General features: G+C 43.3%; 1 protein-coding gene across 1 annotated transcript in view; it reads right to left on the reverse strand.

Annotated features, from left to right (window-relative positions):
* Positions 1–27,488, reverse strand: part of LOC115193030 (dynamin-2) — a 46,953-nt gene that overhangs the window by 17,198 nt on the left and 2,267 nt on the right. Inside the window, 16 exon segments of the mRNA XM_075074278.1 lie at positions 4,856–4,969; positions 6,000–6,074; positions 6,738–6,774; positions 6,911–6,981; positions 7,206–7,288; positions 8,670–8,812; positions 8,984–9,051; positions 9,228–9,296; positions 9,298–9,364; positions 9,429–9,546; positions 9,549–9,567; positions 9,660–9,790; positions 10,048–10,052; positions 15,471–15,601; positions 15,680–15,759; positions 15,906–16,055. Of these exon segments, the coding sequence (XP_074930379.1) occupies positions 4,856–4,969; positions 6,000–6,074; positions 6,738–6,774; positions 6,911–6,981; positions 7,206–7,288; positions 8,670–8,812; positions 8,984–9,051; positions 9,228–9,296; positions 9,298–9,364; positions 9,429–9,546; positions 9,549–9,567; positions 9,660–9,790; positions 10,048–10,052; positions 15,471–15,601; positions 15,680–15,759; positions 15,906–16,055 (1,361 nt within the window).

Consider the following 27,488-nt stretch of genomic DNA (forward strand, 5'->3'; position numbering starts at 1 on the left):
TCCAAAGTTGATTCCCAAGGGTCCCATCAACCCATATATGGCGCCTCAGTCCCTCCCTCTCTCCCTTTTTCGTTATGCCTTCCCTAAGTGCACTGGCAGATCCCCAGTGCTGAAAGTGAATGTGCCACGTCGAGGCTGGATACTCCGCTCGCTCGGACGCAGCCCCTCGGAACCCCGACACACACACACACTGGACCGTGATGCGACCAGAACAAGACCCAGACCCATAGAAGAGGACAGCCAGTGTGTGTGCACATGTGTGCGTGTGACCCCTCACCCGTCACTCAGGACGAGAAAGGAGAGGAGACAATGAGAATCTTTTACCTAGTTAGTCAACCAAAACTTTGGACGGGTGAAAAACGAGATAAAAGAAAGGAATGAGAGAAGAAGGAAGATAAAACGTAGAGAGCAGAGGAGACATCTTTCTACTCCTCCACCTCCTTCAAAACTTTGCACAGATGAGAAAGGAAAGAGAAAGGAAGGGAGGGAGAGAAATAAAGGAGAGCGAGAGTCCTGTTCCGTCATCCCAGTGTTCAGACTACCTGTTCAGGGTCTTACTGGTGTACAGTAGTCTGCACATTGGTTAGACTGGGCAAGGAATGGCTTCCATCACTCTCTCTCAAACACACACACAAGTATATACACACACGCATGAGCACATTCACACTGGGGACTAGATGTATGAGTTTGTCTTTGCTGGTTTGTCTTTCGCTGTCTGCTACTACGTTGTTCTTTGTGTGTTATGAAAGCCTAGAAGCCTGCTATATTTGTCAGTGGTCAGTACGATAGTTCATTGTGTTTGTGTGTGTGTGTGTGTGTGTGTGTGTGTCAGGCTGCTCATGGTGGATCATACATCAGAGCTGCTCTATCTGAAACTGAGCCTCTGCAGACTCATTGTGTGATATAGTAAGCAGGCCCAACACAGACACCTTACTGTGTATGGTTGCTGTATGGGAATGTGTGTGGATAGTGTAGGGTGAGTGTATGGGTGTTGTATGGGAGCATGTGTGTGTATAGTTAATAGGGTGTGTGTGTATTTAGTGTCTAGGGAGAGTGTGTATGTGTGTGTATATAGTGTATAGGGGGAGTGTGTATGTGTGTGTATATAGTGTCTAGGGGGAGTGTGTGTGTGTGTGTGTGTATATATAGTGTATAGGGGGAGTGTGTATGTGTGTGTATTTAGTGTCTAGGGAGAGTGTGTATGTGTGTGTATATAGTGTATAGGGGGAGTGTGTATGTGTGTGTATATAGTGTCTAGGGGGAGTGTGTGTGTTGTATGGGAGTGTGTGTATAGTAGAGATGGAGGAAAAATCCATAGTTACATATTGCAATGTATTTTTTTACGATATTATATTGATATTTTGACTCCAAATATCAATGCTTTTACTAGGTAGCGTTAGCTAATGCTATTCGGCTGTACCTGAGCCAAAACTCTGCTATTTTTTATCCTATAGCTTGTTCTACATCTTCTTTATAAATACTGAGCCAACATGTTTTCAGCTCTTTGATTTCCGTGAGAGATCAAAACTTTGTTTTCTCATGCTCTCTCTCTTGTCTCTCTGCAGCAGACATGGTGAGCAATATGTTTGGAACATCAGATTGTAATAAAATAGAGAATCGTGGCAATTCATATCCTATCGGCACCTAAGTATCGTGCTAATATTGAATGGTGAGGTCCCATGCAATTCCCAGCCCTAGTGTATAGGGTGAGTGTATGGGCGTAGGACATCTGTTTTTCCTCAGGCTGCACATCGGGCCTCAGGCAGGGAGAGAGGGAGGGAGGAATGTACGTCTGGTTAGTGTTTTATATAAAGATTACACACTGTTTAGTGTGTGGAGATGAGTGTGTATCCATTATGTCTAGATTAAATGTATGGAGAGTAGAGTCTATACTTATTGTCTTGGTGTGTAGATTAGCAATAATTGTGTCGATTTAGAGAGCGTGAGCAGCAAATATGGGAGGGAGTTTGTGTGAGTGGGTACAGTTTGTGTTTGTGTGTTTATGTGAGGAAAATAACTAAGTGTGACCATACTGTGGGGAGACATGATTGAATGAGATGGAGAAAAAGTTAGAGATCACAAGAGAGAGCGTGAGAGAGAGAGAGAGAGAAAGAAAGAGAGTCTGAAGTCTGGTGGTTTGGCTAGGTGATCAGTATTTGTGGAAGGGGGAGATGAGGGAGGAGATTGAGTTGTGAGTGGGAGTCTGACGGGGAGAAGGGGGAGATGGAAGGGGGGAGAACAGGGAGGAGGGGGAGGTGTAGAAGCCGCCATGTGGGATTTCTCTGGATAGATGTTGGAAGCTAAGCGGGTGTTTGGACTAAACCTTGAGTTCTCCAGCCAGGAATGTGTACAGGCCCAGAGAGACTGCCAACCAGAGAGAGAGAGGGAGGGAGGGAAAGAGTGAGAGAAGGAAAGGGAAAAGAGGGAGAATAGGAGGGATAAAGCAGGAAAAGGTAGGGAAAGAGAACGACAGAGGGAGGGAATTAGAGCAGGAAGAAAGAGAGGGAAAAGGGAGTGGAGAAAGTGGATAGAAACAGAGTAGGCTTTGCGAGAGAGAAGCTTAGCCTGGGTCTAACTCTGAGAGGAGTGTGTTTGTGGCCTACAGTGTTTTTGGGGCAGCATGGTGACATAGCTGTGATAGTAAGGATTATTTACTACAGTAGACATCTCCCCCCCCCCCCCCCCCACTGAGACAAACACACACACAGGGGCATGGAGAGAGCACAGGGTTCCTACTGAACTAACAATAGGGGAGAGTGGGGTAAGTTGAGCAGTTTTTTTGCATTCAGCATCACTCCGCCAAGGGAAATGTATAAAGATATCTACAAACTATATATTTCAGATCTTTTGAATCCCTGGAAAATCACAATTGATGTGAACATTACAGTTTTGAAAAAATAGCTTGTCCAAAAAAGTGGTCTCTTGGCACAGTTTACCCTGGGTATGGGGTAAGTTGAGCCGCGGGACAGGGTAAGTTAACCCGTCTACAAATTTCTGTACTGAATGAAATATTACCTCTACCTTTTTAAAACCATGTTTATCTTTATTTCCTGAACACAAATCAACACAATCACAATTGCTTTTTTTGTATTTTAATAATTTTAAGCATATTTTAACATAGGCTTATCACCTAACAATCACTTTGTACTTTTTTGAAACATTTTTAACATAGGCCAGGCCCTATTGTTACCTCATATCCCAGCGATAATGCCTTGCATTACACCTGGGAAGAAAACTCTTCAATTTTCTCATCTTGCCATTTGCTCAACTTACCTCAAGTCAAACATTGACTATATTAGCCCACACAGCGACAAGATGCACTGTTATGCTAGGTTTAAGAGCTCATATTGAGGTTTATAGAGACCACAACTGATGCATATAACAATCTTGATAGCATTTGGTTTAGATACAAGCATCATGAAACCTCTAACACAATAAATTAATTTGACTTGGTGAAAATCCGTTTTCTGGACCTAACTTGCTGTGATAGCCCATCCCAACACTTTTTCCATGTGGTTTCTTCCTTCACAGCCTCCATGAAATGATGACCTCTTCCTAAATATTTGGTCAAATGATTCATTTTGTGTATGTTTTCCTAGAAACAAGGGTCGCTCAATTTACCCCTTTGGCTCAACTAACCCCACTCTCCCCTAGTCTGAAAAGGAAAAAAGGTTGACATCTTTTGTCAGTCTACCTTGTTTCCATTTTGGAAAAGAAAGAGTTATGATTACTATTGCACCAGAGATTATCACACTTTTCCTAGCATACCTGTAACTACACTGAGGTACAATCTGTGTAGTAAAGTCAAATATTGTAGTGGGTAATATTGTCAAAGAGAAGGCAGAGCAGAGGGGTTATGTTAACCTCGCACTAGAACCTCCTGTACCAGCCAGGATACTAGTAGCTCTCCTTTCAGTAGATCTGTCAGAGACACCGCTGCTAGAAGAGACTATGTTACTGAGATAATAGTTGGTTTCATACCCATGTGAGTGGACTGGGATTGGAGATAAGTGAATTATTAAGGGTGTGTGTGTGTGTGTGTGTGTGTGTGTGTGTGTGTGTGTGTGTGTGTGTGTGTGTGTGTGTGTGTGTGTGTGTGTGTGTGTGTGTGTGTGTGTGTGTGTGTGTGTGTGTGTGTGTGTTTGGCTCCAGCTGTGTCAGAGTGAACTGCTCCAAATGCCTCAACTCCCAGAGGAGGAAGAGGGGGAGCAGTGGATGGAGAGAGGGAGGGAGGGAGGTATGGTAGGGAATAGGGGGGCTTAGTTTAAGTAGTATTGGGCCAGCTCTGTACTTACATGTGTGCATTTGAGTTAGCTAAGTTACAGCCCAGCCCATTCCAAGACACACTGACACACACACACAGTCCGTGGACATCATGAGCGAGCAGTGCTGTGCTAGGCTGAGAGAGAGTTGTGTTGTGTCTGCCTGTCTACACTTGCTGTGCAGACCTTCCTATCCTGTACAGCAGGCACAGACAGGCAGACAGATGGCAGCCGCCCCGACCAACCACATCGCACCTACAGCCTGACGGACAGCTCCCACAGCCAATCCCAGCCAGTACAGCCCAGACTTCCTGCTTGATGATTATGATGATGATGATGATGAACGTAACCCTAGCTGCCCATGTCTTTTCTACTTTACCTGTATCCCACTCTTCCTTCCCTTACTGCATAAGACAGTCGTATTTGAAGGTCTTATGTACCTAACAGAAATGTGATTGTAATAAAGGAGAGTGTGTTGTTCTGCGGTACTCAGGTGTGTATTTTTTCCAGCCTCTACTAGTGAACCTCAGTAGTAAAGCTTTAGCAGCTCCAGTAGTCTCATCATCAGACCAGATCAGTGACTCTGTGCTCACCTTATCATCCTTGAACCAGGACAGGCTCTCAGCGGTCAGGACAAACCAGTACTCCTTGGCCCCACCTTTGATGACACTGATGTTGTTGATGGTAAGCCAGCCCTTACGGATGACCTGTAGAGGGGTCAGAGGTCAGGGGCATGGAGAGGGACTGAGGGAGGTTAAGGTGGGAGGGGTTGAAGGGATAGTTCACTCAGATTATTAAATGACATCATCTGATGGATACAAAAACAGTAGGCTATGAACCCCTAATGTCAGCTTTCTACAATCTGGGTTTGTATGTCTACTGAGCTATAGCCTAGCATTAGCATCGTTAAAGCTAAAACAATGGGAGTGGTTAGAGTCATGTTAGCGTGCTGTAAATAGAGAAGCAAACATGTGGTCTGGGTGGACTACCCCTGTAATGCTCTGCTCGGCAGGCTGGCTCTAAGCTGGGGGGGGTTACAGATCGAGAGAGGCAGGTGCAAGTTCTGTGGAGCTGGAGAAAGAGAGAGAATGGGTGATGTCTCTTACATATGGGTCACAGTGTGGGAGAGAGCAGAGATACTGCATGCTACATGCATAGGGATTGAGTGAGATACCGTAATGCATGCACAGAGATATCAGCTGTTGAGACAACAAGGATCAGTTAGAAAAGTGAAATGTCCACTCACCTAGCCAGTCATTAGATCACTAGTGGTTAGATCATTAGTGGTCATTTCTGACAATGCCTTTAACATATTTCTCTGACCAACACAAAACGACACACAAAGAGCATTACGGGGAAAACAACACTAGAAATGATAAAGAAGACATGGTATGGTAAAATACTACCAATAAATACAGAAAACCACAGCTGTTGAAGAACTGTGGGAGAGAGAAACTGTGAGCTCAGTGATAAGACTGGGTGAGGGAGCAATGAGGAGGACAGGAAGACAAGAGGAAAGAAAAGAGCTGACAGCTAAAAAGAGACAGATTTGGACAGAGGATGAAAGAGTGAGGAGGAAGTGAGAGAATGGGGTGGCTGAAGATGGGGTATGGAGAGGTAGAGGGAGAGAGAGTGAGGAGATATGGAAGGAGGAGATGGCAGAGAGAGGAGAGATGACCCACATCCTGCTTCACACACTGGACACATACCAGGGCGGTGACACATGCACACACACACCTTAATTTCTCCATTGTGTAGCAGACCAGGGTCTGTGCTTGTGTTTAGTGAGTGACCAGACAGCTGGGCTTGGATCTGAGCCAAGTTTACAACTCATCTCCATTTTGTGCTGCTTGCACGCACACACACACACACACACACACACGCACACACACACACACACGCACAGGGAGTAGAGTGCAGCCAAAGGGAGTAGAGGCGAAGAGTGCAGCCTATGGAAAGGCGGTAGAAAAGAGAGCCGCGGGGCTGTGGGTTTAAAGAGGATTGTGAACAGGACACGACCAGGGAGAAGTATTTTACATTTTAGTCACTTAGCAGACGCTCTTATCCAGAGCGACTTACAGTAGTGAATGCATACATTTCATACATTTTTTTCTCCGTACTGGTCCCCCATGGGAATCAAACCCACAACCCTGGCGTTGCAAACACCATGCTCTACCAACTGAGCCACAGGGCTTAGCCTTACAGAGACTGGACTACTCATACTATTAGACTGGAGGGAGGAGGTTACACACCCTGGAACAGGAGACAGGGGAGAGAAGAAAGAACAGGCAGGTTAGGATGGAGCCAGGCAGCTTCACCTGCTCCTTCTACATACAGTAAACGTCCACATCAGCTGCCATTCCAGTCCAGTTGTAAACATTTCTTCTGTTCTCATAACACACATTCTAGGATTAGAGAGTAAAACCCAAGCCATTCATCACCTAAGATAAGGTCACTGAGCTGTGTGAAACTCACCTGGTTTCCTGCAGCGCTCTTCTTATTGGTCTGAACACTGGGACAAACACACACACACATACACACATAGTCACTCTCATAGCTGACCATTTTTCTCCATTTTATCATCATCTCCAACACACATATGATGACCAGAAGACATAGACAGTGAGAACTAACTAGGGAGAACTCACTTAGCGAAGCCAATGAGGTCCTCATGGTTAGTGTTGATGTAGGCATACTGTACATCGATTAGCAGCAGGACCTGTACAGAGAATACACACAGTCACAATATTCTACCTATCTATAGGTGTGTGTGTGTGTGTGTGTGTGTGTGTGTGTGTGTGTGTGTGTGTGTGTGTGTGTGTGTGTGTGTGTGTGTGTGTGTGTGTGTGTGTGTGTGTGTGTGTGTGTGTGTGTGTGTGTGTGTGTGTGTGTGTGTGTGTGAGAGTGTGAGTGTGAGTGTGTGAGTGTGAGAGAGAGAGAGACCTGGTCTTTAGCTCAACTCTCTCTGTACCGGATGTGTGTGGTCATAATTCTCTCCGTCTCCTCTCCCAGTCTGGGAAAGGAACATATGATAATGAGCAGTGATGTAAAGTACTTAGGTTAAAATAAGTCGTTTTTTTTTATATATATCTGTACTTTACTTTTTATATTTTTGATTACTTTTACTTCACTATATTCCTGAATAAAATAATGTACTTTTTACTCCATACATTCTCCCTAAGACTCAAAAGTACTTGTTACATTTTTTATGCTTAGCAGGACAGGCGAATTGTCCAATTCATGCACTTTTCAAGAGAACATCCCTGGTCATCCCTACTGCCTCTGATCTGGCGGACTCACTAAACACAAATGATTAATTTGTAAATTATGGAAAATAAATAAATGGTTTGCTTAATAAGGAATTTTAAATGAATTGTACTTTTACTTTTGATACTTAAGCATATTTTAGCAATTACATTTACTTTTGATACTTACAGTTGAAGTCAGAAGTTTACATACACTTAGGTTGGAGTCATTAAAACTCATTTTTCAACCACTCCACAAATGCATTGTTAAACTATAGTTTTGGCAAGTCGGTTAGGACATCTACTTTGTGTATGACAGAAGTAATTTTTCCAACAATTGTTTACAGACAGATTATTTCACTTATAACTCACTGTATCACAATTCCAGTAGGTCAGAAGTTTACATACACTAAGTTGACTGTGCCTTTAAACAGCTTGGAAAATTCCAGAAAATGATGTCATGGCTTTAGAAGCTTCTGATAGGCTAATTGACATCATTTGTCAAGGTATTGGAGTGGCCATCACAAGGCCCTGACCTCAATCCTATAGAACATTTGTGGGCAGAACTGAAAAAGCGTGTGAGAGCAAGGAGGCCTACAAACCTGACTCAGTTAGACCAGCTCTGTCAGGAGGAATGGGCCAAAATTCACCCAACTTATTGTGGGAAGCTTGTGGAAGGCTACCCGAAATGTTTGACCCAAGTTAAACAATTTAAAGGCAATGGTACCAAATACTAATTGAGTGTATGTAAACTTCTGACCCACTGGGAATGTGATGAAAGAAATAAAAGCTGAAATAAATCATTCTATCTACTATTATTCTGACATTTCACATTCTTAAAATAAAGTGGTGATCCTAACTGAACTAAGACGGTATTTTTACTAGGATTAAATGTCAGGAATTGTCAAAAATTGAGTTTAAATGTATTTGGCTTAGGTGTATATAAACTTCCGACTTCAACTGTAAGTATATTTAAAATCAAATACTTTTAAGACTTTTACTCAAGTAGTATTTTACTGGGTGACTTTCACCTTTACTTGTGTAATTTTCTATTAAGGTATCTTTACTTTTACTCAAGTATGACTATTGGGTACTTTTTCCACCACTGATGATGAGTTACTGACTTACGTGTACACAAGCACGCACACAGACACAGCAGTGGGTACCTTGGTGGTGCATCGGCACACAGTGGTGATCAGCTCCTGGATGACCATGTCCACACATTTAATACAGGGATCATTCAGCTTGACTATCTGTCTCTTCGCTATGGCCTCAAACGCCTGGTCTGGGGTAAACAAACCTGTCCTAGAGACACAAAGAGAGAGAGAGGGGGGGAGGGATAAAGAGAGAGAGGGAGATAGCGAGAGAGAGAGAGGGGCATAGAGAGCAAGAGAAATGGGAGTGGTGACAGGTCAAATAGACAGAGAACCATGCCTAAATACGCACATACAGGTAACCCTTCTGACACAAACTCACCTGATGCCGTGGATGTTCTTGATGACATAGCTGATCTCCCGTCGCAACTCCCTCTCATCAAATTCCATCTAAGGAAACACACACACACACACACACACACACACACACACACACACACACACACACACACACACACACACACACACACACACACACACACACACACACACACACACACACAGTAAGAGGAGAGGACACACACACACTGAGGAAAAGAGTGGAGACTCACACAGAGAAGCCTGACCTTGACCAGTTCGAAGGGGAAGCGTTTGTGGAAGATGCGGTTGATCTTGGCTCCTCCAGACAGTTCTATAGGTGTCCACCTGGTCTCCTAAGCCCTTGATACACTTCTCAACGTCTGCTGCAAACTGCTGCATCAGCCTGTACACACACTGCTAACTTGGTCTTGCATGCATTGTTTTCTAGTGTGTGTGTGTGAACTGACAGTAGCAGGGCCTTGGTGGTGCGTGCGAGGTTGTCAGCTCTGTAGTGTTTGAACTCCTTAGCCTCTTCATCCAGTGGTTGGAGCTGGCTCTGGAGACGACTGCAGAACGCTGGCAGACTCGGATGTGGTTGGTCAGTTGCTGCACACACACCCAGAAAGAAACATCTCATTTGATCTCTGGCTAGTTTCAAAATATATCCACATGGTGTGTGTGGGTGTGTGTTTGTGGACTCTCTTTAGAGGTGCGGTAGCCATGCTGTCAACCATGTGTCTGTATGCAGGGTGAGACAGGAAGAACTTCCTCTCTCCAGCCAGAGCTGCCTTAATGTCCTTCTGACTACGATTCACCACCCCAATGTAACCTGGAGAGGAGAGAAGATGAGAGGAGCGGAGGAGTAAAAAGGTGTGTAAGCTGTGTCTCCATGAGTTACAATCTAATACATCTCTGGAGGGCAGCATTCAGATTCAGAAGGTCCTCTGATTTCCGCAGGCCAGCAGATGTTTCACTCAGACAGCTCAAATCTGATCTCTCTACTGTAACAGCAGCACTAACAGTAGGCTCTGTGTCTAATGCATTACCTCTGAAGGAGCAAGCATGAAGGACCTGGCACAGCTTTACCCAGCCTAGACCCAGACCCGGGCACACATACACACACTATCCCAGGGCAGGCTGGCACTGATTGTAATACTGTAACACAACCCCATGAGCTCAGCATGGCAGTAGGATATCAAGCCTTCATTTCAACACTTACCTCAGCACAGCCTGGTCACTGGTGATGTTATGGGAACAGTATGGGAACATTAAAGGCATGTTATGGGAACAGTATGGGGACGTTATGACAACATAATGGAGATGTTCTTTTTTCTTTTTTCTGTATTTTATTTCACCTTTATTTAACCAGGTAGGCCAGTTGAGAACAAGTTCTCATTTACAACTGTGACCTGGCCAAGATAAAGCAAAGCAGTGCGACAGAAACAACAACACAGAGTTACACATGGAATAAACAAGCGTACAGTCAATAACACAATAGAAAAAAAAGAAAGTCTATATACAGTGTGTGCAAATGGCGTGAGGAGGTAAGGCAATAAATAGGCCATAGTAGCGAAGTAGTTACAATTTAGCAGATTAACACTGGAGTGATAGATGAGCAGATGATGATGAACAGATGATGGTGTGTAAATAGTGATACTGGTGTGCAAAAGAGCAGCAAAGTAATTAAAAACAATATGGGGATGAGGTAGGTAGATTGGGTGGGCTATTTACAGATGGACTATGTACAGCTGCAGCGATCGGTAAGCTGCTCAGATAGCTGATGTTTAAAGTTAGTGAGGGAAATATAAGTCTCCAGCTTCAGTGATTTTTGCAGTCACTGGCAGCAGAGAACAGGAAGGAAAGGCGGCCAAATTAGGTATTGGCTTTGGGGATGACCAGTGAGATATACCTGCTGGAGCGCGTGCTACGGGTGGGTGTTGTTATCGTGACCAGTGAGCTGAGATAAGGTAGAGCTTTACCTTGCATAGACGTATAGATGACCTGGAGCGAGTGGGTCTGGCAACGAATATGTAGCGAGGGCCAGCTGACTAGAGCATACAGGTCGCAGTGGTGGGTGGTATAAGGGGCTTTGGTAACAAAACGGATGGCACTGTGATAGACTGCATCCAATTTGCTGAGTAGAGTATTGGAAGCTATTTTGTAGATGACATCGCCGAAGTGGAGGATCGGTAGGATAGTCAGTTTTACTAGGGTAAGTTTGGTGGCGTGAGTGAAGGAGGCTTTGTTGTGAAATAGAAAGCCGATTCTAGATTTCATTTTGGATTGGAGATGTTTGATATGAGTCTGGAAGGATAGTTTACTGTCTAGCCAGACACCTAGGTATTTGTAGTTGTCCACGTATTCTAGGTCAGAACCGTCTAGAGTAGTGATGCTAGTCGGGCGGGCGGGTGCGGGCAGCGAACGGTTGAAAAGCATGCATTTGGTTTTGCTAGCGTTTAAGAGCAGTTGGAGGCCACAGAAGGAGAGTTGTATGGCATTGAAGCTCGTTTGGAGGTTAGTTAACACAGTGTCCAAAGAAGGGCCAGATGTATACAGAATGGTGTCGTTTGCGTAGAGGTGAATCAGGGAATCACCAGCAGCAAGAGCGACATCGTTGATATATACAGAGAAAAGAGTCGGCTCAATAATTGAACCCTGTGGTACCCCCATAGAGACTGCCAGAGGTCCTGACAACAGGCCCTCTGATTTTACACACTGAACTCTGTCTGCGAAGTAGTTGGCGAACCAGCCAGGGCAGTCATTTGAGAAACCAAGGCGTTTGAGTCTGCCGATAAGAATACGGTGATTGACAGAGTCGAAAGCCTTGGCCAGGTCGATGAAGACGGCTGCACAGTACTGTCTTTTATCGATGGCGGTTATGATATCGTTTAGTACCTTGAGCGTGGCTGAGGTGCACCCGTGACCAGTTCGGAAACCAGATTGCACAGCAGAGAAGGTACGGTGGGATTCGAAATGGTCAGTGATCTTTTTATTAACTTGGCTTTCAAATACTTTAGAAAGGCAGGGCAGGATGGATATAGGTCTGTAACAGTTTGGGTCTAGAGTGTCACCCCCTTTGAAGAGGGGGATGACCGCGGCAGCTTTCCAATCTTTAGGGATCTCGGACGAAACGAAAGAGAGGTTGAACAGACTGGTAATAGGGGTTGCAACAATGGCGGCGGATAATTTTAGAAAGAGAGGGTCCAGATTGTCTAGCCCAGCTGATTTGTACAGGTCCAGGTTTTGCAGCTCTTTCAGAACATCTGCGATCTGGATTTGGGGGAAGGAGAAGCTGGGGAGGCTCGGGCAAGTAGCTGCGAGGGATGCGGAGCCGTTGGCCGGGGTTAGGGTAGCCAGGAGGAAATCATGGCCAGCCGTAGAGAAATGCTTATTGAAATTTTGGATTATCATGGATTTATCAGTGGTGACTGTGTCGCCTAGCCTCAGTGCAGTGGGCAGCTGGGAGGAGGTGCTCTTGTTCTCCATGGACTTTACAGTGTCCCAAAACTCTTTGGGGTTAGAGCTGCAAGATGCACATTTCTGTTTGAAAAGGCTAGCCTTTGCCTTCCTGACTGACTGTATGTATTGGTTCCTGACTTCCCTGAACAGTTGCATATCGTGGGGACTATTCGATGCTATTGCAGTCCGCCACAGGATGTTTTTGTGCTGTCAAGGGCAGTCAGGTCTGGAGTGAACCAAGGACTATATCTGTTCTTAGTTCTACATTTTTTGAAAGGGGCATGCTTATTTATGATGGTGAGGAAATTACTTTTAAAGAACGACCAGGCATCCTCGACTGACGGGATGAGGTCAATATCCTTCCAGGAAACCTGGGCCAGGTCGATTAGAAAGGCCGGCTGACAGTGATGAGGGGTGGTCGTTTGACCGCGGACCCATAGCGGATGCAGGCAATGAGGCAATGATCGCTGAGATCCTGATTGAAAACAGCAGAGGTGTATTTGGAGGGCAATTTGGTCAGGATAATATCTATGAGGGTGCCCATGTTTACGGATTTATGGTTGTACCTGGTGGTTTCCTTGATAATTTGTGTGAGGTTGAGGGCATCTAGTTTAGATTGTAGGACTCCTGGGGTGTTAAGCATATCCCAGTTTAGGTCACCTAACAGAACGAACTCTGAAGATAGATGGGGAGGCAATCCATTCACATATGGTGTCCAGGGCACAGTTGGGAACTGAGGGGGGTCTATAACAGGCAATAGTGATAGACTTATTTCTGGAGATTCATTTTTAAAATTAGAAGCTCGAACTGTTTGGGCATAGACCTGGAAAGTATGACAGAACAAGCTATCTCTGCAGTAGATTGCAACTCCTCCCCCTTTGGCAGTTCTATCTTGACGGAAAATGTTGTAGTTGGGTATGGAAATCTCAGAATTTTTGGTGGCCTTTCTAAGCCAGGATTCAGACACGGCAAGGACATCAGGGTTGGCGGAGTGTGCTAAAGCAGTGAGTAAAACAAACTTAGGAAGGAGGCTTCTAATGTTAAAATGCATGAAACCAAGGCTTTTTCGATTACAGAAGTCAACAAATGAGAGTGCCTGGGGACACGAAGGACCTGGGTTAGCCTCCACATCACCCGAGGAACAGAGGAGGAGTAGGATGAGGGTACGGCTAAAGGATAGCAAAACTGGTCGTCTAGTGCGTTGGGAACAGAGAATAAAAGGAGCAGATTTCTGGGCGTGGTAGAATAGATTCAGGGCATAATGTGCAGACAGGGGTATGGTGGGGTGCGGGTACAGTGGAGGTAAGCCCAGGCACTGAGTGATGATAAGAGAGGTTGCATCTCTGGACATGCTGATTATACTGGGTGAGGTCACCGCATGTGTGGGAGGTGGGACAAAGGAGGTATCTAAGGCATGTACAGTGGGACTAGGGGCTCCGCAGTAAACTAAAACAAGGATAACTATCCTAAACAACAGTATACAAGGCATATTGACATGTGAGAGAGACATAAAGCGAGGCATAAAGCAATCACAGGTGTTGATTGGGAGAGCTAGCTAAGTCAACAATGGGTAAGACAACAACAGCTAATCAGCTAAGTCATCAACAACAGGTAAAATGGCGATGAATGGGCAGAGAGGGTCGGTTAACTACACACAGGGCCTGAGTTCGGGGCTGGGAATGTTACAGTGATGTTATGGAACCATCATGGGGACGTTGTGGGGATTGTTACGAAACCAATAACTAGCCTACTGACTTTGATGCACTTGTTATGTCTAGGGGTCTTAGTCCTAGCTACATAGTCTGTCTCCTGATTGGATGTGTGCATAAATGTGAGAAATAAGCATATGCGACCAGGTGTTGAATGTACATGTACACAGGAGACCTTAGGTCCAGGGCCCGCACAGTCATGATTCCCATAATCAGCCAGTCCAAGAAGATTAGTATTCATACGTTCATGGAGACAAAATGAATATTTCCAAAAAACAAACTACAGAAAGACATGCCTAACTGAAGAGGTTAACTAACACAAAGAAACAAACAAAGGCCGGCTGATGCCCTCCTCAGCACAATCACCTGGCCTGGTTGGTGCTGCCACCTGGGGATGGAGTGTGGAAGTGTAGTGTATTGTAGCGTGTATGTTTCTTACACTAACCTACCTAACCCAGAGAGTTGGGCCAATGCGGTTTATGTCTGAACGCTCCGAGTGCCACTTCCTCCTCCATAGCCGTTGCTAAGTGATAATTGATGCTTCTGTGTTGTGCTGTTGATTTCTGATCGTTTTTAAAACCTATGAAGGTGTCCAGTGAAAACAGATATGCAATTTGTTGACACCACAACACTGTGCAGAATTGGATACACGTTTTCCCGAATGCTAATGAATAAATAGTCTGTTAAATGCGTTGCTCTGTTCTGCTTGTTTACAGCAGGTCATTTCATAGGGAGTTGTTGGAGGCGCTCTCGTATTGTTACATCACCAACATTTTGAGAATAAACGTGCTAACATGGCGGCCGTTCTAAAACCTGGCCGAACTCTCTTAATAGCTGGCTCTGACCTAACTTATTCCATAACAGGGATTTTATGGGAACATTATGGGGACATTATGAGAACGTTATGGGAACATTATGAGAACATTATGGGGACGTTATGGGAACATTATGGGAACATTATGGGGACGTTATGGGAACATTATGGGAACATTATGGGGACGTTATGGGAACATTATGGGAACATTATGGGGACGTTATGGGAACATTATGGGAACATTATGGGGACGTTATGGGAACATTATGGGAACATTATGGGGACGTTATGGGAACATTATGGGAACATTATGGGGACGTTATGGGAACATTATGGGAACATTATGGGAACATTATGGGGACGTTATGGGAACATTATGGGAACATTATGGGGACGTTATGGGAACATTATGGGAACATTATGGGGACGTTATGGGAACATTATGGGAACATTATGGGGACGTTATGGGAACATTATGGGAACATTATGGGGACGTTATGGGAACATTATGGGAACATTATGGGGACGTTATGGGGACGTGGTCGACGTCCTTGGCCAGTTTGAGCGCCTCAGTGTTGGCCAGGTCCATGTTAGCTGGAGTAACAGCCAGGACCAGGCAGTTGTCTCTAAAGATAAACTGCATGATCATGTCCCTCTCCTGCAGGAACAAATACAATACAACTTTATTTATGAAGGAAGGATTGTAATATTATAATAAATGTTTGATGTGTCTGACCTGGTACTCTATATCAGTAGGCTGGTGTCCTACAGGTACCTTGGTCATGCCAGGTAGATCTACCAGGGTCAGGTTCAACACTATCAAAGGACAGACAGACAGATTTACAAAGTTTTCACTTGCTGTTTTTCATGCATTTAAGCATCTGGTTTGGGTTGAGCTATAGGGTGTGTCCCCTTCTGGGGAGCGTGTAAGAGTAGTATACTGTGGTGTGTGTGTTGTGTACCGTGAGGAGAATAGACTCGTAGGTTGATGGGGACAGGAGAGACACCCTTATTGGTTCCAGTGAGTCTCACGGTCTCTGCTTCGATCTCCTGACAAACGTCCTGAAAGTCTGAAAACATCTTTCCCTTATAGTGGAGGAACTCAGCATACTCTACAGAGAGAGAGAGAGAGATAGAGAGGGAGAGAGAGAAGACGCAGTGGGTCAATGCCCATTTCCCACGGACATCAAATACAGTATACACATCATCTTCGGAAACATACATCAGGTAGATATCTAGTCTAGTTTGTATATATGATATAATTTATGTTCCCCATATCACTGCTTTCTTCACAGATAACAAACCCTGGAGCTGAGGGGAACAGACTGGTACTGTGTGTCTCCTATAGTTGTGTATATTTAACAGCATTCCAACATTGTCCCTGCAGACAGACAGACTCTGCCCCCTGGTGGGGAAAGTCACACCTACACACAGCAGTATATTGGGATGTACAGCTTCAAATACAATTTAAATAGGCACTAAATACCAAATGTAGCCTATTAATTCACGAATATAGAGAGACATGCTGTCTGTTAGATATTTTACATCCCAAAATAGGACGTTGCCCCTTCAAGACAACTTCTTCAAATATCGATCTGTTAACAGTAGCCAAGACGAATGCTAGGTGTCTTTTTGTAGACTATCAACAGTAGCCTACTGCAAATTTGCTACTTTGTTCACTATTGGAAGTTTAGTTTTGTAAAGCACTTTTCCTATAGTAAATTAGCTCTGAGAGTAGATTGATGACCGCTTCTTTTTACTAGTCTACTCTGGACCACCATGGGAATGCATCAACTGAACTCCCTCATATACTGCTCAGTAAATTGTAAATAGTGACTCGTGGGAAGCGTGGAAGTGAATGAACGGCCCATCAAGTTGCTCAAATATGGCATGAGTTTTCCACAAGTAACTCAACAATAAAAACAAATAAAATCACATTTAACATTTTATTTGTCACATGCGCCAAATACAACAGGTGTACACTTTACTGTGAAATGCATACTTACGAGCCCTTTCCCAACAATGCATAGTTAAAAAGTAAGAACAATTTGCAAAAATGAAATAAGGAAATAGTAACACAATAATAATAACAAGACAATAAACACGGGAGGGGTACAAGGCAGTTGAGTTAATTGAGGTAATATGTACATGTAGGTAAGGGAAAAAGTGACTATACAGTTATCATAGGTGGGGATTTTAATACTATAACAGAAGCAAAGGATAAGGGAGGCAAGAACGGCTTTTAAAGGAATTGCCGAAGGGAAAACATAGCAAAAAGTTAAAGAAGATTTCCAATTGAAAGATTCCTTCTGAGAACTCTTACCAAACCACTTTGGATACATGTGGGCCGACCAAAGCACTAAAAACAGATCATTTTGGAGTCAAATAAGAAATAGAATTACAATTGAACAATCATTGTCTGGAAAGCAATGAACTTTGTAATGAACTGAAATAAGAAAAGTCGTGAGAAGACTATGGGGACGTTATGGGGATTTTGCTGAACTTACTATGTCTAGGGGTCTTAGGCCGAGCTACATGGTCTGTAACCTGATTTGATGTGTGCATAAAATGGGAGAAATATGCGTATGCGACCAGGTGTTGAATGTACATACCCAGGAGACAGCTACCTTACCTTAGATCCAGGGCCCCAACACTCGATTCAATTGGGAACGACGTTTACAGTGGAATTCTAATGTACAGGAACCTCGCTATATCAGAATGTTAACGACTCATAAAAAGACTATGGGCAAACTACCTGTCAGAACAATTAAGAGACAAGGCGTGGTTAATCAAAGTGCGAAGGCTCCGGGTGAGAGCAGTCGTCCAATGGAGCGGTGATGTTAAAACAAAAAAATGCTCAATTCCATCATGTACTGATGATGAAACACTTATTGTTAGAATGTAGCAGAACGACGAAAATCTGGGAACTTATGCAAGATTTTGGACTCACCACTCAAGTCAAACCTAGTGCCATATTGTATGGGAAAATCTATGGAACATGTAAAGAAATCTATAAAGACCTTTTTTGCCTCATCACATGTATAGTGAATGCACAAATATGGAAAACCCGGTGCCGAATGACAATTGAAAATATCTCGATTCCCAGCTAAACAGTCTTTAAACAAATTAGAACGGTACTGATCGAAACAAAACGAGAATGGGGTGAACAATGGAAAATTCTTGAATTTTGATTTGATTGTGATTTGATTTGATTTTTATACATAAAAAAAGTTTGAAAATGTTCTCGATTGTAATGTAAGTCTGATGTAATGTACAATGCATGATTTTAAACTGGTTTGTTTTCTTCCTCAAAGAAAAAAAATGAAAAAAAAGAAAGACATATATATATATATATATACACATATATATACAGTTGAAGTCAGAAGTTCACATACACCTTAGCCAAATACAATTAAACTCAGTTTTTCACAAAATTCCCTGTTTTAGGTCAGTTAGGATCACCACTTTATTTTCAGAACGTGAAATGTCAGAATAATAGTAGAGAAAATGATTTATTTCAACTTTTATTTCTTTCATCGCATTCCCAGTGGGTCAGAAGTTTACATACACTCAATTAGTATTTGGTAGCACTGCCTTTAAATTGTTTAACTTGGGTCAAACGTTTCAGGTAGCCTTCTACCAGCTTCCCACAATAAATTGGGTGAATTTTGGCACATTCCCCCTGACAGAGCTGGTGTAACTGAGTCAAGTTTGTAGGCCTCCTTGCTCGCACACGCTTGTTTCAGTTCTGCCCACAAATTTTCCATAGGATTGAGATCAGTGCTTTGTGATGGCCACTCTAATACCTTGTCTTTGTTGTCCTTAAGCCATTTTGCCACAACTTTGGAAGTATGCTTGGGGTCATTGTCCATTTGGAAGACCCATTTGCGACCAAGCTTTAACTTCCTGACTGATGTCTTGAGATGTTGCTTCAATATATCCACATAATTTCCCTTCCTCATGATGCCATCTATTTTGTGAAGTGCACCAGTCCCTCCTGCAGCAAAGGACTCCCACAACATGATGCTGCCACCCCGGTGCTTCACGGTCGGGATGGTGTTCGTCAGCTTGCAAGCCTCCCCCCTTTTCCTCCAAACATAACAATGGTCATTATGGCCAAACAGTTCTATTTTTGTTTCAGAAGACCAGAGGACATATCTCCAAAATGTCGATCTTTGTCCCCATGTGCAGTTGCAAACCGTAGTCTGGCTTTTTTATGGCAGTTTTGAACAGTGGCTTCTTCCTTGCTGAGCGGCCTTTCAGGTTTTGTTGATATAGGACTCGTTTTACTGTGGATATAGATACTTTTGTACTTGTTTCCTCCAGCATCTTCACAAGGTCCTTTGCTGTTGTTCTGGGATTGATTTGCACTTTTCACACAAAAGTACGTTCACCTCTAGGAGACTGAACGTGTCTCCTTCCTGAGCAGTATGACGGCTGCGTGGTCCCATGGTGTTTATACTTGCGTACTATTGTTTGTACAGATGAACGTGGTACCTTCAGGCGTTTGGAAATTGCTCCCAAGGATGAACCAGACTTGTGGAGGTCTACAATTTTTTTCTGAGGTCTTCGTTGATTTCTTTTGATTTTCCCATGATGTCAAGCTAAGATGCACTGAGTTTGAAGGTAGGCCTTGAAATACATCCACAGGTACACATCCAATTGACTGAAATGATCTAAATTAGCCTATCAGAAGCTTCTAAAGCCATTACATCATTTTCTGGAATTTTCCAAGCTGTTTAAAGGCACAGTCAACTTAATATATGTAAACTTCTGACCCACTGGAATTGTGATACAGTGAATTATAAGTGAAATAATCTGTCTGTAAACAATTGTTGGAACAATTACTTGTGTCATGCACGAAGTAGATGTCCTAACTGACCTGCCAAAACTATAGTTTGTTAACAAGAAATTTGGGGAGTGGTTGAAAAACAAGTTTTAATGACTCCAAACTAAGTGTAGGTAAACTTCCGACTTCAACTGTATATATATATATATATATATATATATATATATATATATATATATATATATATACATATATATATATATATATATATATATATATTTAAACACACACACACAAACACGCACAGACACACACACACACACACACACACACACAGAGAGTACTAGTCAAAAGTTTGAACACACTTACTCATTCATGGAATTTTCTTAATTTTTGCTATTTTCTACATTGTAGAATAATAGTGAAGACATCAAAACCATGAAATAACACATATGGAATCATGTAGTAACCAAAAAAGAGTTAAATCAAAAATATATTTAATTTTTTAGATTCTTCATAGTAGCCACCCTTTGCCTTGATGACAGCTTTAGACACTCTTGGCATTCTCTCAACCAGCTTCACCTAGAATGTTTTCCAACAGTCTTGAAGGAGTTCCCATGTATGCTGAGCACTTGTTGGCTGCTTTTCCTTCACTCTGCGGTCCAACTCATAGGGACTAGTTGGTGACTGATATGGAAGGAATTCCATTTCTTCCCCTTATGAGAGTAAGAGGGTATGAGACTAAGTGATCATCATCCTCCTAGCATATATATATACATACAGTACCAGTCAAAAGTTTGGACATACTTACTCATTCAAGGGTTTTTCTTTATTTTTACTATTTTCTACATTGCAGAATAATAGTGAAGACATAAAAACTATTAAATAACACATGGAAACATGTAGTAACCAAAAAGTATTAAACAAATCAAAATATATTTTAGATTTTAGATTCTTCAAAGTTGCCATCCTTTGCCTTGATGACAGCTTTGCACACTCTTGGCATTCTCTCAACCAGCTTCATTAGGAATTATTTTCCAACAGTCTTGAAGGAGTTTCCACATACGCTGAGCACTTGTTGGCTGCTTTTCCTTCATTCTGCGGTCTAACTGATCCCAAACCATCTCAATTGGGTTGAGGTCGGGTGATTGTGGAGGTCAGGTCATCTGATGCAGCCCTCCATGACTCTCCTTCTTGGTCAAATAGCCCTTGCACAGCCTGGAGGTATCACAGGGGTCGTTGAATGGAGATCAAGACACAGCGTGGATAGTGCTCATTCTTAATTCTTTAATGAAGACAATTTAAAAACGACCAACAACAGTCCCATCAGGTACAGTAGACTAAACGGAAACAACTACCCACAAACCCCAAAGGAAAACAGGCTGCCTAAGTATGGCTTCCAATCAGAGACAACGAAAGACACCTGCCTCTGATTTGAAACCATACCCGGCCAAATATGGAAAAACAACACATAGAAATAGAAAACTAGGACACTCCCACATAGAAACAGAAAACCCCCAAAAAACAACCCCCTGCCACGCCCTGACCATTTTACTATGGCAAATGACCTCTTTACCTGGTCAGGACGTGACAGGAGGTATGTTGGGTCATTGTCCTGTTGAAAAACAAATGATAGTCCCACTAAGCACAAACCAGATGGGATGGCGTATTGCTGCAGAATGCTGTGGTAGCCATGCTGGTTAAGTGTGCCTTGAATTCTAAAAGAATTACCAACAGTGTCACCAGCAAAACACCCCCACACCATCACACATCCTCCTCCATGCTTTACGGTGGGAACCACACATGCAGAGATCATCTGTTCACCTACTCTGCGTCTCACAAAGGCACGGCAGATGGAACCGAAAATCTCAAATTTGGATTCATCAGACCAAAGGATAGATTTCCACCGGTCTAATGTGTTTCTTGACCCAAGCCAGTCTTTTCTACTTATTGGTGTCCTTCAGTAGTGGTTTCTTTGCAGCAATTCAACCATGAAGGCCTGATTCACGCCGTCTCTAAACAGTTGATGTTGAGATGTGTCTGTTACTTGAACTCTGTGAAGCCTTTATTTGGGCTGCAATTTCTGAGGTGCAGTTAACTCTAATGAACTTATCCTCTGCAGCAGAGGTAACTCTGGGTCTTCCATTTGATTAACTATTCAGCCAGGGTATCCCTGTGATTAACTGTTCAGCAGTCTTATTGCTTTGGGGTAGAAGCTGTTCAGGAGTCTTTTGGTCTCAGACTTAGCGCTCCGGTACCATTTGCAGTGCAGTAGCAGAGACTTGGGTGGCTGGAGTCTTTGACAATATTTAGGGCCTTCCTCTGACACCACCTCGTATAGAGGTCCTGGGTGGCAGGGAGCCCCGCCCCAGTGATGTACTGGGCCATATGCACTACCCTCTGTATCTCCTTGCGGTCGAATGCCAAGCAGTTGCCATACCAAGCGGTGATGCAGCCAGTCAAAATGCTCTCAATGGTGCAGCTGTAGAACTTTTTGAGGATCTGTGGACCCATGCCACATTTTTTCAGCCTCCTGAGGGGGAAGAGGTGTTGTCGTGCCTGCTTCACGACTGTGTTGGTGTATTTGGACCATGATACTGTAGGTCCTTAGTGATGTGGACACCGAGGAACTCTCGACTCGCTCCACTCCATCCCTGTCGATGTGAATGGGGGCATGCTTGGGCCTCTGTTTCCTGTAGTCCACGATCAGCTTCTTTGTCTTGCTGACGTTGAGGGAGTGGTTGTTGTCCTGGCAATGTGACCTCCTGCCTATAGACTGTCTCATCGTTGTTGGTGATCAGGCCTACCACCGACGTGTCGTGAGCGGCCATGTAATCATGGGTGAACAGGGAGTGAAGGAGGAGACTAAGCACGCACCCCTGAGGCACCCCCGTGTTGAGGGTCAGCGTGGTGGATGTGTTGTTGCCTACCCTCACCACCTGGGGGCGTCCCGTCAGGACATCCAGGATCCAATGCAGAGGGAGGTGTTCAGTCCCAGGGTCTTGGAGGGCACTGTGGTGTTGAACGTTGAGCTGTAGTCAATGAACAGCATTCTCACATAGGTGTTCCTTTTGTCCAGGTGGGAATGGTTAATGTTGAGTGCAATAAAGATTGCTTTATCTGTGGATCTGTTCCTCTAATAGGCTCATGTCACTAGGCAGCTCATTGCTGGTTTTCCCTTTGTAATCCATGATAGTTTGCAAGCCCTGCCACATCCGACAAGTGTCAGAGCCGGTGTAGTAGGATTCGATCTTAGTCCTGTATATGCCTGTTTGATAGTCCGTCGAAGGGTGTAGCGGGATTTATTGTAAGCGTCGGATTATTGTCCCTCTACTTGAAAGCGGCAGCTCTACCCTTTAGCTCAGTGCAGATGTTGCTTGTAATCCCTGGCTTCTGGTTGGGATATGTATGTACGGTCACTGTGGGGACGATATCATCAATGCACTTATTAATGAAGCCGGTAAACTCCTCAATGCCATCAGATAATTCCCAGAACATATTCCAGTCACTGATAGCGAAAAAGTAGTCCTGTAGCTCAGCATCCCCTTCATCAGACCACTTCTGTATTGAGCGCATCACTGGTACTTCCTGTTTGAGTTTTTGCTTATAAGTAGGAATCAGGAGGATAAAGTTATGGTCAGATATTTCCAAATGGAGGGCGAGAGAGAGCTTTGATGTGTCTCTGTGTGTGGAGTAAAGTTGATATAGAGTTTCTTCACCTCTATTTGTACAGGTGACATGCTGGTAGAAATGACGTAAGTCGGATTTCAGTTTTCCTGCATTAAAAATACCGGCCACTAGGAGTGCCACCTCTGGGTGAGCATTTTCTTGTTTGCTTACAGCCCTATACAGCTTGTTGAGCGCGCCCTTAGTGCCAGGATCGGTTTGTGGTGGTAAGTAGACAGCTACGAAAAATATAGATGAAAATTCTCTAGGTAAATAGCATGGTCTACACCTTACCATGAGGGATTCTAACTCAGGTGAGCAGAACCTCGAGACTTCCTTAATATTAGAGATTGCACACCAGCTGTTGTTAACAAAGAAATATAGTATATTACAGTTCTTCAGATCACGTGAATAGGAATGTCTCGAACGGAGCTCGTCCAGTTTATTCTCCAGTGATTGCACGTTCGCCAATAGAATGGAGGGTAGAGGTGGTTAATCCACTCACCGATGTAGTCTTGTCAGGTATCTCACACATCAGCCTCTATAACGTTGCCTCTTCCTTCTTCGAGTGTCGGAGTTTGGGCCGGTTCCGGGATGAGAAGTATGTAAATTGAAGAAGAAAGCTCATTGAAGTAGAAATCCTCATCCAAATCGAACAATGCGGTGCTGTGAACAATGCGGTGCTGACCGCGACACGGCACCCGCAGTTTTCTATGGCAAATGCGCTGAGAAGTTACTAGCCAGGTCGGGCCAGTGCCTGACGAGATCCACTGGCCCGACATGTTTTTACTGGCTCCAGGCAAATGGGCCATTGTTACTGATGGACCCTGCGATGTGTTGCTTTTAGCCTTTTTTGTTTGTTTGTTTGTTTGTTTGTGTGTGTGTGTTTGTGTTTGTGTGTTTGTGGGTGTGTTTGTGTGTGTGTGTGTGTGTGTGTGTGTGTGTGTGTGTGTGTGTGTGTGTGTGTGTGTGTGTGTGTGTGTGTGTGTGTGTGTGTGTGTTCCCCAAGCACCACAGCTCCCACTCTGGGAAAAACAAGACACAATGTCAAGTCGGTAGGTGTACACAAAACAAGGCCCCTAAACTGTGTTCAGTGCAACCGATTTGTTTGTGGGGCTTGCTTACACAAAGCCCAAAGCTGTGTGCTGACTGTGGACCCGAAGCATAAAGAGAAGACGAGATTGATTCATGTGTAAAGGCACGAGTATAAGGGCACAAAACAGTGTAAGATGCAATCAACAAATGTTGTTTTTTTTATATCTTGTCATGAATATATTTACATAAATATTTCTTTATGCAATTCATCCTTTACTATTGTTCATGCACTGGTGCTTTTGTTTAGGAATACTGCAAATCATTTCACCTGTCACCTGGCTGGTTATATTATTATTATATTTTTAGTTTCTACTTTGTCAACAGAAGCTGTAACTGGTCTTTATTATTTACTATAACTCTATTACTAATCGTATCTACAAGTAAAGTTGATCAAATGGATTGCACTGTTTTTATTGTAAGAGATACAACTAGGCTTTAGAACTATGTTTTTTATAGGACTTTGTAGAATTATACAAAACATATCCTTGACTCTATCTAAACAAATAACTTGTTTTTTTATTGATATATTTCCATAAATATTTCTTCATGCAATTAATCCCTTACTATAGTTTATGAACTATTTATCAAGCATGTATTTATCAAGCATGTTTGTGCACCTTGTGGGTTGATATGCATCTGATGCATATGCTAAAGGTGACGCCCGGCAACATTCTCTAGCTGGTACTTATGCTGAAAGGCCAGGCGGTTCTAGTGTTAAAAGACAAGAGCGGGTATAAACACAACATTGGAAGCTGAAACATGTTTAACAGCCCTGCTGAAGCAACTATACAATGCATCTATATCGCAATGTCAAAACGACCCCACACTCATTTTACATTACATTTACATTTTAGTCATTTAGCAGAGGCCCTGCAACCTTTCGGTTACTGGCCAAACGCTCTTAACTGCTAGTCTACCTGCCACCCCCACTCAGGCTACAGTATAAACTCTACAAAGAAATAATGGGTGAAATCACTTATTTCTAGTCTTTTATTCCAAATTCAGGGTGCCACCATTTTCCTGTTGTCTTGCTTCAGAGTTTCTTTTATAGTATCCTACCATTTTTAATCCAGCTGTAATCCAACACGCCTGCAGGAAGCAGGGACTGACACTCAGGGCTGGAGAAACTGGGCTGGATTCAGGCATCAGTGATTGCATCCCAAATGGCACCCTATTCCCTATTTAGTACAATACTTTTGACCAGGGCTCCTGGTTAATAATCAACCAAGTGCTGGTCACTGTCACACAGCCATCCTCACTACTGTCACAAAGCCATTTCAGGTATCCATACTTCAGTCTTCCATACCAACCCTACAAGAGAGCGAGAGAAAGAGAGAGCGAGAAAGTGTGTCTCAGTCTCCTCTCTCTCATATCTGCATATTTGCTCTGAAAACACTTGTTAAGCATCATGCCTATTGTCGCATAACTGAACTCATTATTGGTGGGTGACTGACTACTACCGAGAAAGCTCTGATTCACAAACACAGCTACATTGGCACAGGGTTTAGTAAACAATCTATGCCAGCCCTCACTGAATAGGAGAGGCTGTCTGTCTGCCATGTGCATTCATTTGGAGAGCTCAACTGTTGGGAGCCATGAATCATTCAATTCAATTCAAGGGGCTTTATTGGCATGGGAAACATATGTTAACATTGCCAAAGCAAGTGAAGTAGATAATATACAAAGTGAAATAAACAATAAAAATGAACAGTAAACATTAAACTCACAAAAGTTTAAAAAATAAATAAAGACATTACAAATGCCGTATTATGTATATACACAGCGTTGTAACTATGTGCAAATGGTTAGAGTAGAAAAGGGAAAATAAATAAACATAAATATGGGTTGTATTTACATTGGTGTTTGTTCTTCACCCGTTGCCCTTTTCTTGTGGCAACAGGTCACAAATATTGCTGCTGTGATGGCACACTGTGGTATTTCACCCAGTAGATATGGGAGTTTATCAAAATCGTGTTTGTTTTGAATTCTTTGTGGATCTGTGTAATCTGAGGGAAATATGTGTCTCTAATATGGTCATACATTTGGCAGGAGGTTAGGAAGTGCAGCTCAGTTTCCACCTCATTTTGTGGGCAGTGTGCACATAGCCTGTCTTCTCGAGAGCCAGGTCTGCCTACGGCGGCCTTTCTCATTAGCAAGGCTATGCTCACTGAGTCTGTACATAGTCAAAGCTTTCCTTAAGTTTGGGTCAGTCACAGTGGTCAGGTATTCTGCCACTGTGTACTCTCTGTTTAGGGCCAAATAGCATTCTAGTTTGCTGTTTTTTTGTTAATTCTTTCCAATGTGTCAAGTAATTATCTTTTTGTTTTCTCATGATTTGGTTGGGTCTAATTGTGTTGCTGTCCTGAAGCTCTGTGGGGTCTGTTTGTGTTTGTGAAGAGAGTCCCAGAACCAGCTTGCTTAGGGGACTCTTCTCCAGCTTCATCTCTCTGTAGGTGATGGCTTTGTTATGGAAGGTTTGGGAATCGCTTCCTTTTAGGTGGTTGTAGAATTTAACGGCTCTTTTCTGGATTTTGATAATTAGCGGGTATCGGCCTAATTCTGCTCTGCATGCATTATTTGGTGTTTTACATTGTACATGGAGGATATTTTTGCAGAATTCTGCATGCTGAGTCTCAATTTGGTGTTTGTCCCATTTTGTGAATTCTTGGTTGGTGAGCGAACCCCCAGACCTCACAGCAATAAAGGGCAATGGGTTCTGTAACTGATTCAAGTATTTTTAGTCAGATCCTAATTGGTATGTCAAATTTTATGTTCCTTTTGATGGCATACAATGCCCTTCTTGCCTTGTCTCTCAGATCGTTCACAGCTTTGTGGAAGTTAGGCCACGGTATGTATAGTTTGTTGTGTGCTCTAGGGCAATGGTGTCTAGATGGAACTTGTATTTTTGGTCCTGGCGACTGGACCTTTTTAGGAACACCATTATTTTGGTCTTACTGAGATTTACTGTCAGGGCCCAGGTCTGGCAGAATCTGTG

The sequence above is a fragment of the Salmo trutta genome, chromosome 4 (assembly GCF_901001165.1).
Source record: "Salmo trutta chromosome 4, fSalTru1.1, whole genome shotgun sequence".
In the NCBI taxonomy this organism is placed as follows: domain Eukaryota; kingdom Metazoa; phylum Chordata; class Actinopteri; order Salmoniformes; family Salmonidae; genus Salmo; species Salmo trutta.